The sequence below is a fragment of the Mya arenaria genome, chromosome 13 (assembly GCF_026914265.1).
Source record: "Mya arenaria isolate MELC-2E11 chromosome 13, ASM2691426v1".
Classification (NCBI taxonomy): domain Eukaryota; kingdom Metazoa; phylum Mollusca; class Bivalvia; order Myida; family Myidae; genus Mya; species Mya arenaria.
In genome coordinates, this window is record NC_069134.1 from 58,098,395 (window position 1) to 58,113,054 (window position 14,660).

General features: G+C 33.0%; 1 protein-coding gene across 1 annotated transcript in view; it reads left to right on the forward strand.

Moving 5' to 3' along the window:
• The window catches only part of LOC128214473 (muscle, skeletal receptor tyrosine protein kinase-like), a 57,810-nt gene that overhangs the window by 27,431 nt on the left and 15,719 nt on the right, over nucleotides 1–14,660 (forward strand). Inside the window, exon 7 of the mRNA XM_052920961.1 lies at nucleotides 8,824–9,111. Coding sequence (XP_052776921.1) covers nucleotides 8,824–9,111 — 288 coding nt within the window. The remainder of the gene's footprint in view (nucleotides 1–8,823; nucleotides 9,112–14,660) is intronic.

Consider the following 14,660-nt stretch of genomic DNA (forward strand, 5'->3'; position numbering starts at 1 on the left):
GGGTCAATTATGAGTGCTGAACATCAAGAATGTTTTCTGGGCAGTGTGCTGTTCAGTCACTGCGTGTTTTTCAAGCTGCATGAAAAAATAAAGGAGTTCTTTAATTTGATGCATGTATTTTTGCTTGCTTCCATCAGTTTTTGGAACAGTTACAAGTTTAGTTTAATTGTTATAAAGCTCCGGTTAACGCCACATGATTCTTTGTTTGTTTGTTTAACTAGTCATTTAAATATGCATATTTTTTTTACAAAAGATAAATGGAGTTATTATCTTGATATTAATGGCTTGTTTGTTATTCAAATCATTGAAAGTTGAGGTATTGTCATATTCATAACCCTGTTGTTGTTTTCTTGTCGTTGTTGGTTTGAATTAAGCAGCATTGATGTGCAAAAACATTAACCTAAGCAATAACTATAAAACCCTTCAGGAAATTCAAATGAAACTTGGTACATAATTATGTTGCAAGGGACAATACGCACATATAAAGTAAGGCCAGCAACTCATGCATAAATAATTTCCAAGTTATTCTCCTTTATTGATTGAAAATCAACAGACAATCGTTGACATATTAAATTTACTCCTCGGCACTCTTGTCAGCTGTTCTTTTTAATTTTTTACCTCAATCAATCAATGTCACTTAAAAGTGAAAAACACTGAAGTTATTATGTTAAAGGTATTGACATAATTTGCGTTAGAGTGTTTCTTTGCTTGTAAAGAAAGCTAATTATCGTGTCATACATTTATACTTGATCAAGTAAATATCTGCACTCAATATAGTTTACAAGAAAAGCAAAAAAATCATTTTTTTTGTACAGCAAGTGCTGCAAGATGTTTAGCATGTTACAAAAAATAAGTTGGTTAACCTTGGTTAAACGAAGGATCTGCTAGCAGAATGCCTGATGTGATTGTCTGTGTTTCGCAGATGACCAAGGGGTAAAGCTCTGAGCATGTGTATTGGCCAGAATTATTGGACTTGCTGCAAAACATGCTTAAAATCATTATGAACGAACGAACAAACGGAAATTTATTAAATTAAAGGCCTCCAGCCCATAATACAAAAAGCATATATGTAACTAAATAACAGATAATAATGTACCAAGTTTCATGTTAATGGATCCTTGTATAGTTTGCCAAATGGTTGGACCTACTACAAACATGCATAAAATCATTATGGACATGTAAAGGTATATCCATTTATGGGCTGCCAAATGGTTGGAATTGCAATTACATGCTTAAAATCTTTATGCATTAGCTTTTAATAATAATGTACCAAGTTTCATGTAAACGTAGCCTTGTTTAGGATGCTGAATGGTTGGACATGCATGCTTATAATCATTATGAACATACAATTAAAAATACCAAGTTTCATGTAAATGTTTCCATTTATATTGACAAGTATAAATATGCCCAAAACTAAGTTTTTACCCTGAATGCCAACACTGTTATGATGAAAAATCTCAATTGTTTTATCTCAATTCTTTGAAAAATTTAAAAGAAAATCTTACAGCTCTCTATTTGAATAAAAAATAGCTATAAACTGTGCATAAGTTTCAGAAAGATTGCTTTAGTTCTGGCGTCATTGCAGAGGTATCACAAGAAAGCAAGTAATTTAAATTGATGGCAAAAATTGTACATCTTTCTTAATTTAAAATGTTTGATGTTTTTACTTGTCAGTTTAAATGCAATATTAAGTGAGTATGGATATGTCAAAAGCATTTCGTGATAGTCTGATGTCTGCAAATGAAAGCGCCTTAAAATACATTAATTCAAAATAGATTGCAAGATTTGATGATAGAATTACATATAATGAGGTTATGCTTCTAGATTGTGTACAAGTGGATACAGAAGCTGTACTGATAAGCCCTATCTGGCTGTTTTCTTTCCCATGACAAGCTCACACTACTAAGATTGATAAAATGAACACAAAGGGTTAATTTTTTTTATATATTATGATTTATAATGAAGAAATAAAAGAATGTATGTATTTTATTGCTAATGTTGTTTTGCTTGATTTTCAATTAAACCTCTGGGGCTGGCATGTTTCAATCAACATCTTAGTTGACTTAAGTTGTAAATTGAAATTATCTTAGTGCCATAGTTTTGTTAATTTCATCTTTGTTTGAATGTAACTGACTTTAGTCGTAAAATGAAATTATCTTAGTGCCATAGTTTTGTTAATTTCATCTTTGTTTGAATGTAACTGACTTTAGTCGTAAAATGAAATTATCTTAGTGCCATAGTTTTGTTAATTTCATCTTTGTTTGAATGTAACTGACTTTAGTTGTAAAATGAAATTATCTTAGTGCCATAGTTTTGTTAATTTCATCTTTGTGTGAATGTAACTGACTTTAGTCGTAAAATGAAATTATCTTAGTGCCATAGTTTTGTTAATTTCATCTTTGTGTGAATGTAACTGACTTTAGTCGTAAAATGAAATTATCTTAGTGCCATAGTTTTATTTTACACATACTTGTTTGTGTGAATGTAATTAACTTATCAAAGATGAGCCCTAAGTTGAGGAAATAAATAATAAGTAATTATGAATCATTTGTGATATTTATTCAGATTTAAGATTATTGGAGTTATTCTAAAATCCTGAATTGGAACGACACCCTGGACTTTCTGTAACCTGAGTTTTTTCTGAAAAAAGCTTTTAGCTCTCTTGATCAGATCAATTTTTCAGAAATAAACAATACCTAAATCAGTTTTATAATGAAACTTATATGAATATTCTTGTGATCATTTTAAAATAGCTAAAAGGGGATATTTCATGAAAACAACAACAATTTATACATTATTCATTTTAGTGCATGCATACTCTATAAGTATAGCTATTTCATAGCTTGTAACGAATGTTTAGTGTGAAAAAAGTATTTCGTGGGCGTAATATTCAATAGGACATTAGTATTCACTGTCAATCAGTGGTGATTGATATTCATAAATGGCTTGCCTCCTGTTGCAATCCATTCAAAAACATTTCTCTGAGTCTGTCAAACATTTATTGAAAATCTTTCTTCAGGAAAATAAACTTTTCATCACATACGAATGCTGACGTAGTTAAAAACTGTTTTTATTATATATATATAATTCTATTTGATCATGCATCCATGATTGTTAAGTTAGAATTCATATTAGAATGTCAAAGTCATTGAACTTTGACTGTGTAGAGGGCTGTTGCTGCTATGTCCAAAACATGTAGTGGCACCATCATCTTTGTCTCTTTATAGGGACATGTCTGCTGTATAATGTTTCATAAAAAAATAATTCTACTGTGACATTGACCAATTCATGTTCGTCTGCTTTATGACATTGCCCAATTTATGTTTGTCTGCTGTATGACATTGCCCAATTTATGTTTGTCTGCTGTGTGACATTGCCCAATTCATGCTCGTCTTCTGTATAACATTGCCCAATTCATGCTCTTCAGCTGTACAACATTGCCCAATTCATGCTCGTCTACTGTATAACATTGCCCAATTCATGCTCTTCAGCTGTACAACATTGCCCAATTCATGCTTTTCAGCTGTACAATATTGCCCAATTCATGCTCGTCTTCTGTACAACATTGCCCAATTCATGCTCATCTTCTGTATAACATTGCCCAATTCATGCTCATCTTCTGTACAACATTGCCGAATTCATGCTCGTCTACTGGATAACATTGCCCAATTCATGCTTTTCAGCTGTACAATATTGCCCAATTGATGCTCGTCTTCTGTTCAACATTGCCCAATTCATGCTCATCTTCTGTATAACATTGCCCAATTCATGCTCATCTTCTGTACAACATTGCCGAATTCATGCTCGTCTACTGGATAACATTGCCCAATTCATGCTTTTCAGCTGTACAATATTGCCCAATTCATGCTTGTTTTCTGTACAACATTGCCCAATTCATGCTCTTCAGCTGTACAACATTGCCCAATTCATGCACGTCCACTTGATAACATTGCCAATTCATGCTTGGCTAACTTTTATAACATTGCCCAATTCATTCTTATCTACTGTACTGCTTGTCAGTATTGTATTAATTGCCAATTTCATGCTCATCTGCTGTATAACATTGCCCAATTCATTCTTGTCTACTATATTCTATTGCCCAATTCATGCTCTTCAGTACTGTATTACATTGCCCAATTCATGTTTGTCGACTGTTTAACACTACCCAATTCATGCTCGTCAGTACTGTATTACATTGCCCAATTCATGTTTGTCGACTGTTTAACACTACCCAATTCATGCTCGTCACTACTGTATTACATTGCCCAATTCATGTTTGTCGACTGTTTAACACTACCCAATTCATGCTCGTCACTACTGTATAACATTGCCCAATTCATGTTTGTCGACTGTTTAACACTACCCAATTCATGCTCGTCACTACTGTATAACATTGCCCAATTCATGTTTGTCGACTGTTTAACACTACCCAATTCATGCTCGTCACTACTGTATTACATTGCCCAATTCATGTTTGTCGACTGTTTAACACTACCCAATTCATGCTCGTCACTACTGTATAACATTGCCCAATCCATGCTCCATATTATGCCTCTGCAGTATGAATGAGACAGATCAATTTTTTATTTTCCTTCATTAGGGGATGACGAAACTTGAGTGGCCATGAGTTTTGTTGTGGACGAATGAGATAATTTAATTTGCATCTCGCAATTTCATTGTCAGAGTTGACGATTTGAAATATTGTCTCATTTGATTATTGTCTTCAAAAGCCTCTAAATTTTCTTGATTAGATATTCTACAAGAGGCGGTTCCAAACAAAGGCAGAAAAATACAGAGCTGCACTGTGAGAAAAAAGAAATAATGGGAGGATTTAAAGACAGTTGTTTTATTGAAACAAAAGCCTTTGTTTCAAATCATTTTAAATATTTGAATTTTAACTAACATTCTTGTGATTTTTATTACTTATTTATTATTCATTTGCGGAACAATAAAATATTTTACGGCTGGCTAGGATTACAGAAGATAATCTCGAAGCTCCAAATAAACATTAAATTCATTTGTCCAATTTTTCGAAAACTTCAAACATTTATAAACTAGTATGTATTGTGATATTGAATGTGTTTAGTGTTCAGACGGCTAGCTCAGCCAATGGAATCACTGGACAGATTTACATTTTATCATCTAAAAGAGCTATGGCAAGCTCAGCCAATGGAATTGCTGGACAGATTCTCATTTAATCATTTAAAAGAGCTCTAACAAGCTCAGCCAATGGAAATTCTGGACAGATTCACTTCTAATAATTTCAGGAGCCAACACAACCCAAAATCCATTTAGCAGATTACAACTGCCAAATTTCCTTTTAGTAACAAAAGACCCCACGAAATTTCAATTTAGTCATTTATTGGTTAACTATGAAGCTCCTGCATACGCACTGGCTAGTAACATAATAAAGGCTTTCGAAAAACAGTTTGTGCTGAACACTAAAACAGTAAGCATTTATTCTTGTTCTTCTAAATGATTATTTAAAGTCTGGCTGTGTGCGGTTTGCCAGCTTATTGTTGAGAAGACCAAAAATAAACACTATCTACCTAGTCTGATGACATTGAACCTTTAGAAAGAATTATGCTGCTTTTAGCGAGCTTGGCTATTTCTAAGTAAAAATATTAATTTCCACTCAGCAGGACGAATCACCTTGTTAAACGGGCTACTTTCCATGCCAAATTTCAAGAAAAAAAATAAATGCAGTGTCCAAAAAACTTAATTTTACAGAATTCTGTAAAACAGGAAGCTCTCAATAAAACACTGCATAAGTTTGATTGAAATCTTTGATTCATCTGATTAAAATGCTTTTTTAGATTGTTGCAGCTGTGATTAGAATTTCCACTTGCTAATTTGCGGAAGTACAATTTATTTTGTGTCTGTCTCTGAAGAGATTAGGCAAAAAAGTTACAATAACAATTTACAATGTTCCTCTGATATCATCTAGCACCGATGAAATGTCGGAATAGGATGCTGAATTTAAAAGACCCTCATGGGCGAGATTTAAATTTTTGTGAAATTTTGTTTAAAAGAAAGGTTTTCATTATATTTTCAAGCGTCCAAAAACCTAATGAATAAGTTTTAAATGCCTTAACAAATGAATAGTTTGTATTGATCTTTATAATTTTCGTACTTTCGTTGATAAATCTAAAATCAGATGAACAGTGACATCATTTTTGTTTTGTAGAGTGAGTAATAGCATACAAGGTAGTTTTGGTGTTTTGAGTTTAAGGAATTTCGGTATACTTAAGGCAAATAAAATTACATTTGAATTGATAAGAAAGATTGAAAACCACAAATATTTTTGTCAATATAAAAGGTTTCATGAATATGTGCCGACTTGTTTAACACCAAAGACGTTTTTTTATAAATAAAAGGTGCCCAGTGAAGTATACACAAGTTAATCAGTGTTTATGTTGGGTTCGTAAGAATGTATACAAACGCCAGTCCGATTGATGGAGTCGAGTTATGAGGTCATGACATATTTTCATAATAAAACATTCCACTATAAGTAACATATGTTTTTATGCCAAAATTAGTTTATACGTCCAAATATTGTAGGTCTAAAGTTCTTCAACATTGAATTGAAAAAAAGCAAAATATTTGTTAGACAAAATAGACATCTGGAAATTAAGATTATAAAAAAAGTGTCATGAAAAATACTTTTAAATATGACCCTCAAATATATACTTATATCGTTGATCATGAATGTTAATATAATTATTTTGACCAGACCTCCTTCTGTGGAAAATTCAGTTCGAACAAGTCCTTTCACCATTGTAAAAAAATGGTGGGCAATGCAATGCAGGTCACTATTATTAGGACCAAAAAAACAACACTTAAAGCACTATCATTGAAAATAAAACAAGGTAAAATGCCCCGCCTCCTTAAATCCACATGGTAGGTACAGTTCAGTTTAATTGCAGATTATCTTTGGAACATTGCCAAAGAACACTCTCCACAAGGCAGCAAAATTCTAGCCATATATAAAGAGTTAAAAGAATGGCTTGCTTGAAATGATCTGTTACATAGGATTTGTTCTTAAAGTGCTTGAGAGCTACGTAACAGCTTAAGCAATGTACATTTGGGTTGAAGCAATTCCATATTTGGAAGTTTAGTAATGTGCACTCCGCTGATTGTATTGGAAATCTGTTTTGTTCAAATTTTGGCAGCATATTTTAAACAATGGCCATGCAATCAGGGTGTTTCCGTATCGCCTTTATCGAAAATGCCTACGGGGGCAAGGGGGCAACTGAAGCAGTCGATGACTGAGTCGATAAAGATATGTCAGACTTTTGTTGTTTTTTCAAGCAATTGTTTCATGGTTAAATGCAGTAAGGATGTTCTTTTTACTACAAGCATTATTAGACTGATTTCCATCTCACAAACATGGCCTGCATCAAGTACTATGATAGAAAACACAGGGGAAATCTCTCACTTATACTTCCACTGCAATAAGCCAATATTCTAGGGACTTGTGGTCTGCCTCTTTTGCCATAGTATTGCTTTTGCATTGTTGTAATTATGTGACTCAGGCCATTCAGGATGGTTTTCTGGAAGATATGATTTATGTCCATGGACATGGGTGATCATGTGAATGTCAATATTGGTTAGAAATGGCAGAACTCAGGAGAGTCCCAAAGATTGAAGGCAGCCATTTTTTCTCTCTGATAACAATCTGACTGTCACCTGTATCTATATGTCAAAATGATAGCATCTGAAAGTGAAACTAAAAGTACCAGTCTGCAGTAGACTGTGTCCTTGATTTTACATGAGGAATGATCCCATCTGAGTATGAATGAATGTTAACTAGTCTTATCTTGGTTCACAGGAAATGTTTTTCGCATTTCCCTCTAATTAACTCCATTTGTATATGATTTGAGGTCCAGGAAAAGTCACAAAAAAGCAGCCCTAGGTTGATAAATGATAAGAATGTGGTTATATTACTTGAAGTTTTCATTGAAGAAATTCATTTGCAAGAGCATTTTGGCTGTTATTGCCATTATTCTTATGTTATGAAATCTGATAAAGATTTCAAAAGTCTGGAGTTTTTAAAAAAGATTCTTTATTTGAATTTTGTGTATTTTAGCAGGGATTTTCGAGCTCTTGAATTACCACTGTTTAGATTTTGGTATGATAAAAAATGACAGTCCTGGGTCTAGCACTCTCTACGCTCCCTGCTGCTGAAGATAATCATGGTATATTGAGAAACTGACAGATATTCCAGTGGGGGTAAAAATTGGATTGGAAAATTTTCCTCACGAAATTAATAATTGATGCACCACGAATCTATCTAAGTTGGTCTTAGGCATTTTATATTATTGTAAACATTTAAATTCCAGTAACTGCTGATAAGTGATATGTCTTTTATAAAATTTATATATGGCCACAAAAAATATCTGGAAATATTTTTGTTGCAAAACATTGGACCTTGTTAACATCGTCTTTGTCAGTCCAAATAATTGTACCTGGACAGACTTTTTTATGATATGTCAAATCCTTCCTTAGAAAAATCCTGTATTGAAAATCTATTATATTTTAGACTACGTCTTTGTATACTTCCAAATTGTTACTACATGGAAGTTTCATTGACACATAAGGGATCTACAATTTTGAGAAAAAACTTTTTTAGCTGTGCTTATTTAAATATAATGAGCACATCATAAAATATATCATTTAAAAAAAAGTTAACAATGATGTTAATGTTAACAAACATCTAAATAATCAGAATAATCAGTCTATTTTGTTTCATTATAATATTAGTTTAGATATTTTACATTATTTAAAAATCTTAAAATTAATAATTCTCTTTTCTCTTTTCAGCAGTGTGGGTTTGTGTGTCCCGTACAATGGCACAATATGTTCGCAATCTTTGGGATCCTCATATGTTTTCCTGAACGGGAGCCAACCCAACGCGTTCGAACACCAGGAGCGTATCGCCCACGAGCTTCTGGGCCAGATTATGAAAGTGTCGGCCACGCCCATGTTGCAGGAGCGGTGTAATGGGCACGCAGAGAACCTCATCTGTAATCACATGTTCCCGCCCTGTGAACCCGGGTATGGCGAGATGGTGACCCCGGACTACAGCGCCACTCCAACGCCAATATGCAGGTAATGAAAGTAAAATGTAGAATCCGGGAATTTTTTTTTGTATCGTTTGCATTGATGCTGAAGAAAAATATTATCTTTGTTGTATTAGGAACCCGATGTGGAATAAATAAAAATATTTGACAGTTCTGAGCAATTAATTCTAAGAAGACAGAAGGGTGCCCATGCTGGTGTCGATGAAGGCAGATTTAGGGTGCTTCTGAAAAAAGGACATGGTAGTGCACCCTTTCATAACTCCAGCTAATACCCCAAACACACGGAGCTTGGAGATGAGTGCCAATCAAAATCCAATGCTTTAAAGCTCTAAGGGAAGCTCTGTGCTTCAGAAGCTCTATGTGCAAAGATCTGTATGTGACACTATACGGCTTGCATGGATAATTAACTTTTCTTTTAGGACCTTTGCTTTTACGACCTAACATTCCTACGTAATTGCAGAGTTCTGTCAGAGGCCTGGAAACAAGTCCTTTGTTTTTCGTTTATGTGCGAGTAGTTTTACAAAAACTTAAAAAGAAATCGCTTGTCATTATTGATAAACATGATCAGTTTTTGCTGTCATTTGTGGCTATATGACACCTCTTTAATGTTAATTAAGTATGTAATTAATACATATGCTCAGACATAAAAACAATTAACAGTTCTGTGTATCTCAAAACAAATCAATAATATCTGTTTACATACTATTGTCACTCTGTCAAATTGTATTTCGCCCTAGTATTTTATTTATGTATACACTATGGTCTAACCGATCACACTATTGTATATGTCTTTTGTGAAATGTCATTTACCACATACTACGTAATTTACTACTATTAAGTACTTTGTTTTGATGTGGTCCATAGATTTTATTTTAAATTTTATTTAAGAAGATAAGAGCATTATTTTGATCATGGTCTGTGATTTTTGAATATTTGATATTTCACCCCGGTGCATTGTTAAAACATGATTGCAGATAACTTTTTTTGAAGCTGCTATCCTACAGATTAGCTGTTTTGACAACTTTTTATTTTTGTCTTGGAATGAGCCAATTTTTGGGTTATTGTTTTCGAAAACAGTGATAAAACATTGCTGACAAATAATCAGACCATAGTTTTTCATATATACGCCGGAAAATTGATCTTCATTTTTAACGCTTTAAGAAAAAAGTTTTCGGCAGTTTTTCAAACAAATGAGAGTTGTTCTTTTCTTACTTATCTTATATGACTACACTCAAAATATTGATGCCAAAATCAGCTGATTCTGAGACCAAAATTTGAAATGTGTCGAAACTGTCAATCTGTGGGAGTGCAGTTTTAAGGCAAATACTATATCCTTTTTAAAACCTATAGAAAACTCTAGCATAAAATTCACCAATGAAGAATGATGAAGTCTAAATGAAATATTTTTTTGTCTTAAAGTGGCATAATATAGGTTGATTAAAAAAGTTTTTAATTGAAATGCATTATTAAGTTAAATTTATTTGACTGTAATTATCAAAACAAAAAAGTGTACCATTTTTGTACTGATGAAAAAAATATTAGCAATATTTTGGCTTTTTTTTAACTGATTGATTGATTTGTGGCCATGTAGCTATTTATTCAAAAAAACTATTTTAAAGTCTTACTTATTTTATGTTTTGAACTGTGCACAAATCACATGTTTTGTTTTTGTTTTGATCATTTTAAAAGTAAAATGATTTAAACCTTGTAATGCATTAATTTATTTTTTTATTTTTTGGGCATCAACCCATTAAGGCCCTCTTATACTTTAAAATATTTTCCCCGTTGAAAATCTAACCTAATTGTTGTCTAATAATTTCACAGATGTTTAATAATTATCATTGTAATGTAGATAATGATTTAAATTTTAAAAATGCAGTGTTTATTTTGACTTTAAGTGAACTTATAAAAGGTAACCAGATTTGTGGGACTTTATCATTAGTGATTCAAACATTTTGTGGGAATATATCATAATAATGTCAAACTTGACTGCATTGATGTTTTATTTTGAAAACTATCACCTCTTTCGATCTGATCATTACCAGCTGTTGTTATGGCTGGATGGAGCTTCAGTTTTAGATGTTAAAGGCCATGGTTAAGATGTTCCCAATAAAAGTAATGACGACCTGATAAAAGTTCCTAATAAAAGTAATGTTGGTCTGATAAAAGTCATGTCAATAATTAAGAGCAAAGTTTTGTAACTACACCATCAAGGGTATCGTTTAGTCTCTTTAGTAAGGATGATGTTATAAATCTGTTTATATGTTTATGGGAAAATGATTGACTAAGAATTAGAGCCATATCATATGAACCATTGCTGATAAGCGAGCCATGTGTGGCTTGAGTAGGCCATACCAAATATATTCTGTGTGTGGTTTGATATCAATTATGGGGCAAGTTATGTTTGTTTTTCATCCCATAAAAAAACACACCTTAGCCTTTTTCAAAATAGAAAAAAATATTGTCTCGTCAATGTTATTAGGTATTTGTCTGATTGGTAATAATAGAATTCATGTCTAAAATCTACCAGAGTTTATAGAGGCATAGAATATAGCATAATAGGGTAATAAATCACAGTTATCAATAGGACTTGTGTTTCATAACTACAAATAAAAATTATAATAGTTATCATAGAATTAATAATAATTCTGATTATAATAATAATAATAATAATAATAATAATAATAATAATAATAATAAATTAATGAAATACAATTAATAATAGTAAAAAATAAAAATACTTGTCAAGTTAATATTAATGATTGTAATTATACTAATAATGAAATAATAATAAAATAATTAAATGAATAAAAATGTTTCTTTAGCAATCTGTTGAGCACAGATAAAACTGCTTGAAGGAGATCAAGCTATTGTCCAAGTGAAAGGTTATAGGTTTCTTTAGACTGTTTGTTTTTATCTGACCTAGCATAGTAACCATACTAAGGTTTTGTGGAAGAAACATGGAGTAATGTAGTTTGATTGTTTATGTGAGTTTATCATGGTCTGCCCACGCCCATTGGCTGCATTTTGGCTTGACCTCGCCCTAACGCCACTATGACTTGCGTTTAAATGCCATAAGTGACATATGAGATAGAAGTGACAGCCGTTTGCAGTCAAATCCAGACATTGGAAGACTTGAAGAAACAGTGAGATACAAGAGATCTGGGTGCGGTCCCCTAGCTTTTTGGGAAGAGACCTCTTGGTTCTTTAACATGCTCGGTGTAAAGCACTGTATTTTGGTAATTGCATGGCCTTATGTCTTTAAGTCTGTACTATGTCAGAGACCAGGTGCTCTACTGAAGGCCTGGTACATGTGGAAAGATAAATGACCAAGAAGTTAAGCAACCTTATCATCTATAATGCCTGGGTGAAAGCGTCTGGCAAAGAACAACAGTCTACTCACTTTCACAACAATATAAAGACTGCTTGCTCCATGATTGTGTGATTCCAGCATAAGCTTGAATGTCTATTGTTCCACGAAAACAAAGTCAAGCCTTGTAGAAAAAAAAAGTTCAAGATATTCCCATGTAAACTATCGCACCGGTTGCCACAGATAATGGGCATATGTGTGGAAAGGGCAATAACTCTGGCTTTGATAATTGTTGGGTTATGCCCCTCTTTTGCTAAAAAGCTGCAACAGACAAGCTTTGGCATCTGCTTGTGGTTCCCTTGTTTATGTTTTAGAACTTTTTAAGTTTGTTTTAGAACTTTTTAAGTTCTATTGTTTTCATGTAGTTGATTGAAGTTGTAATTTTACAAAGTCCAAAAACATTTTAGAGCTGCTTCCAATTTTTAGAGGGACTTGTCCTTAGATATTATATGGCAATATTTTTTTTCAAACTTTGTTAAAAAATATTTAGTTTATTGACATTAATACCAAACAGCAATTAGCGGATTTAATTTGAACCCAATTTTGAAAGTTTAAGCCTAAAAATAATTATTTTTGTAAGCGTTATTTAAACGGCAAAAAAGAGCTTTATTAGGCCAATTGATCAGAACTTTGGTAAAGTTAACAATGTGATAAGCGACATCATAATGTTAATTTTTAAACAAGAAATATTTGATAAGGTATTAGGTTGGAACTAAATTTGAAAATTGTTAATGATAATCCGAAATAAAGCAATAAGATTGAATGATTCGTATGGTTGATTTATGAGTAGAGTTTCATCTGACTGCTCCCCATGTCATATGATATACAGTAGCTTGTTCAGCCAGCATGCTTATCAGTGGAACATGGATTCCCCAGGAATTTGATTATCATGACATGCCCACTGATATACCACAGATGGGCAACTATTTAGCCTTGATGGGTGTAAGAATTATGAGAATTCTTGATACATGGGTTAAATGTAAGCAATTTTAATCTGTGAAATAAGAAAATTAATAAAGACAAATAATTGATTGCCAGTTATGATGAAGACTTGACTTACAGCCTTTTTTAGCTTGTCTGACTTTTTTGGGGAAAAAAATGTATAGTGCTAGTGATGGTGTTGTTGTCTGCTTGCTGCGATGTACATAAAATTTAATATTAATCAAAACTAACTTTTTTTTCAAAATTTTCACACAAAAAAGTACATAACTATGTTTCCATTGACAATACGCAGTGTATCATGGCCCATAACTCTGACTTTAAAAAAAACTCAACTTATGCCCCTTTATCAACTGAAGTGAAACAACAATAGATGCGCATTGACATCCTCTTGATGTTCTCTTTTTTAACCTACCATAGTGGGATTGGAATGCTCTTTGTTTCTGTTTATCCCCTTTTTTATGCCCCCACAAAGTGGCGGCATATAGGGTTGCCCTTGTCCGTACGTACGTCTGTCTGTCTGTCTGTACGTACGTACGTCCCGAAGATTGTTTCCGATCTAATTCTTGAAAACCGTTTGTCCAATCCTCACCAAACTTTAAACACATGTTTGTGACCATAATATCTTGATCAAGTTAGATAGTCATGGAAATCGCTTTAGTCATTTAGGAGTTACGGCCCTTTTTTGCCAAAAATACTTCAAAAATATATGTTTCCAATCTAATTCTTGAAAACTGTTTGTCCAATCCTCACCAAACTTTAAACACATGTTTGTGACCATAATATCTTGATCAAGTTCGATAGTCATGGAAATCGCTTAAGTCATTTAGGAGTTACGGCCCTTTTTTGCCAAAAATACTTCAAAAATATATGTTTCCAATCTAATTCTTGAAAAGTATGTGTCCAATGTGGATCCAACAAGTTTTTTCCTGCCTGAATGGCGCCATATAACCTATACAGTCTTGCGATGCCGTAAAACCCAACTCAACTCAACTTATCCTATATGTGCAGATTATCCTGAATAATCATTATGGCTTATTTCTTCTTTAGTTTCAAACACCTTCATGTCTGCTCATTGATGGTATATCCTACTGTTATTGAAGGATAGATTCAGTTTATGTGCAGATATGCTTGGTCAAGGTCAAACTCAAGGTCAAGGTCACACTATATATTGAGTCTTACATTTTCTGTCTGCATAATAACTGGTACACCCTTTGAAGAATGATTATCAAGGTCACATCAATGTTCAAGGACATTTTGTAAAACAC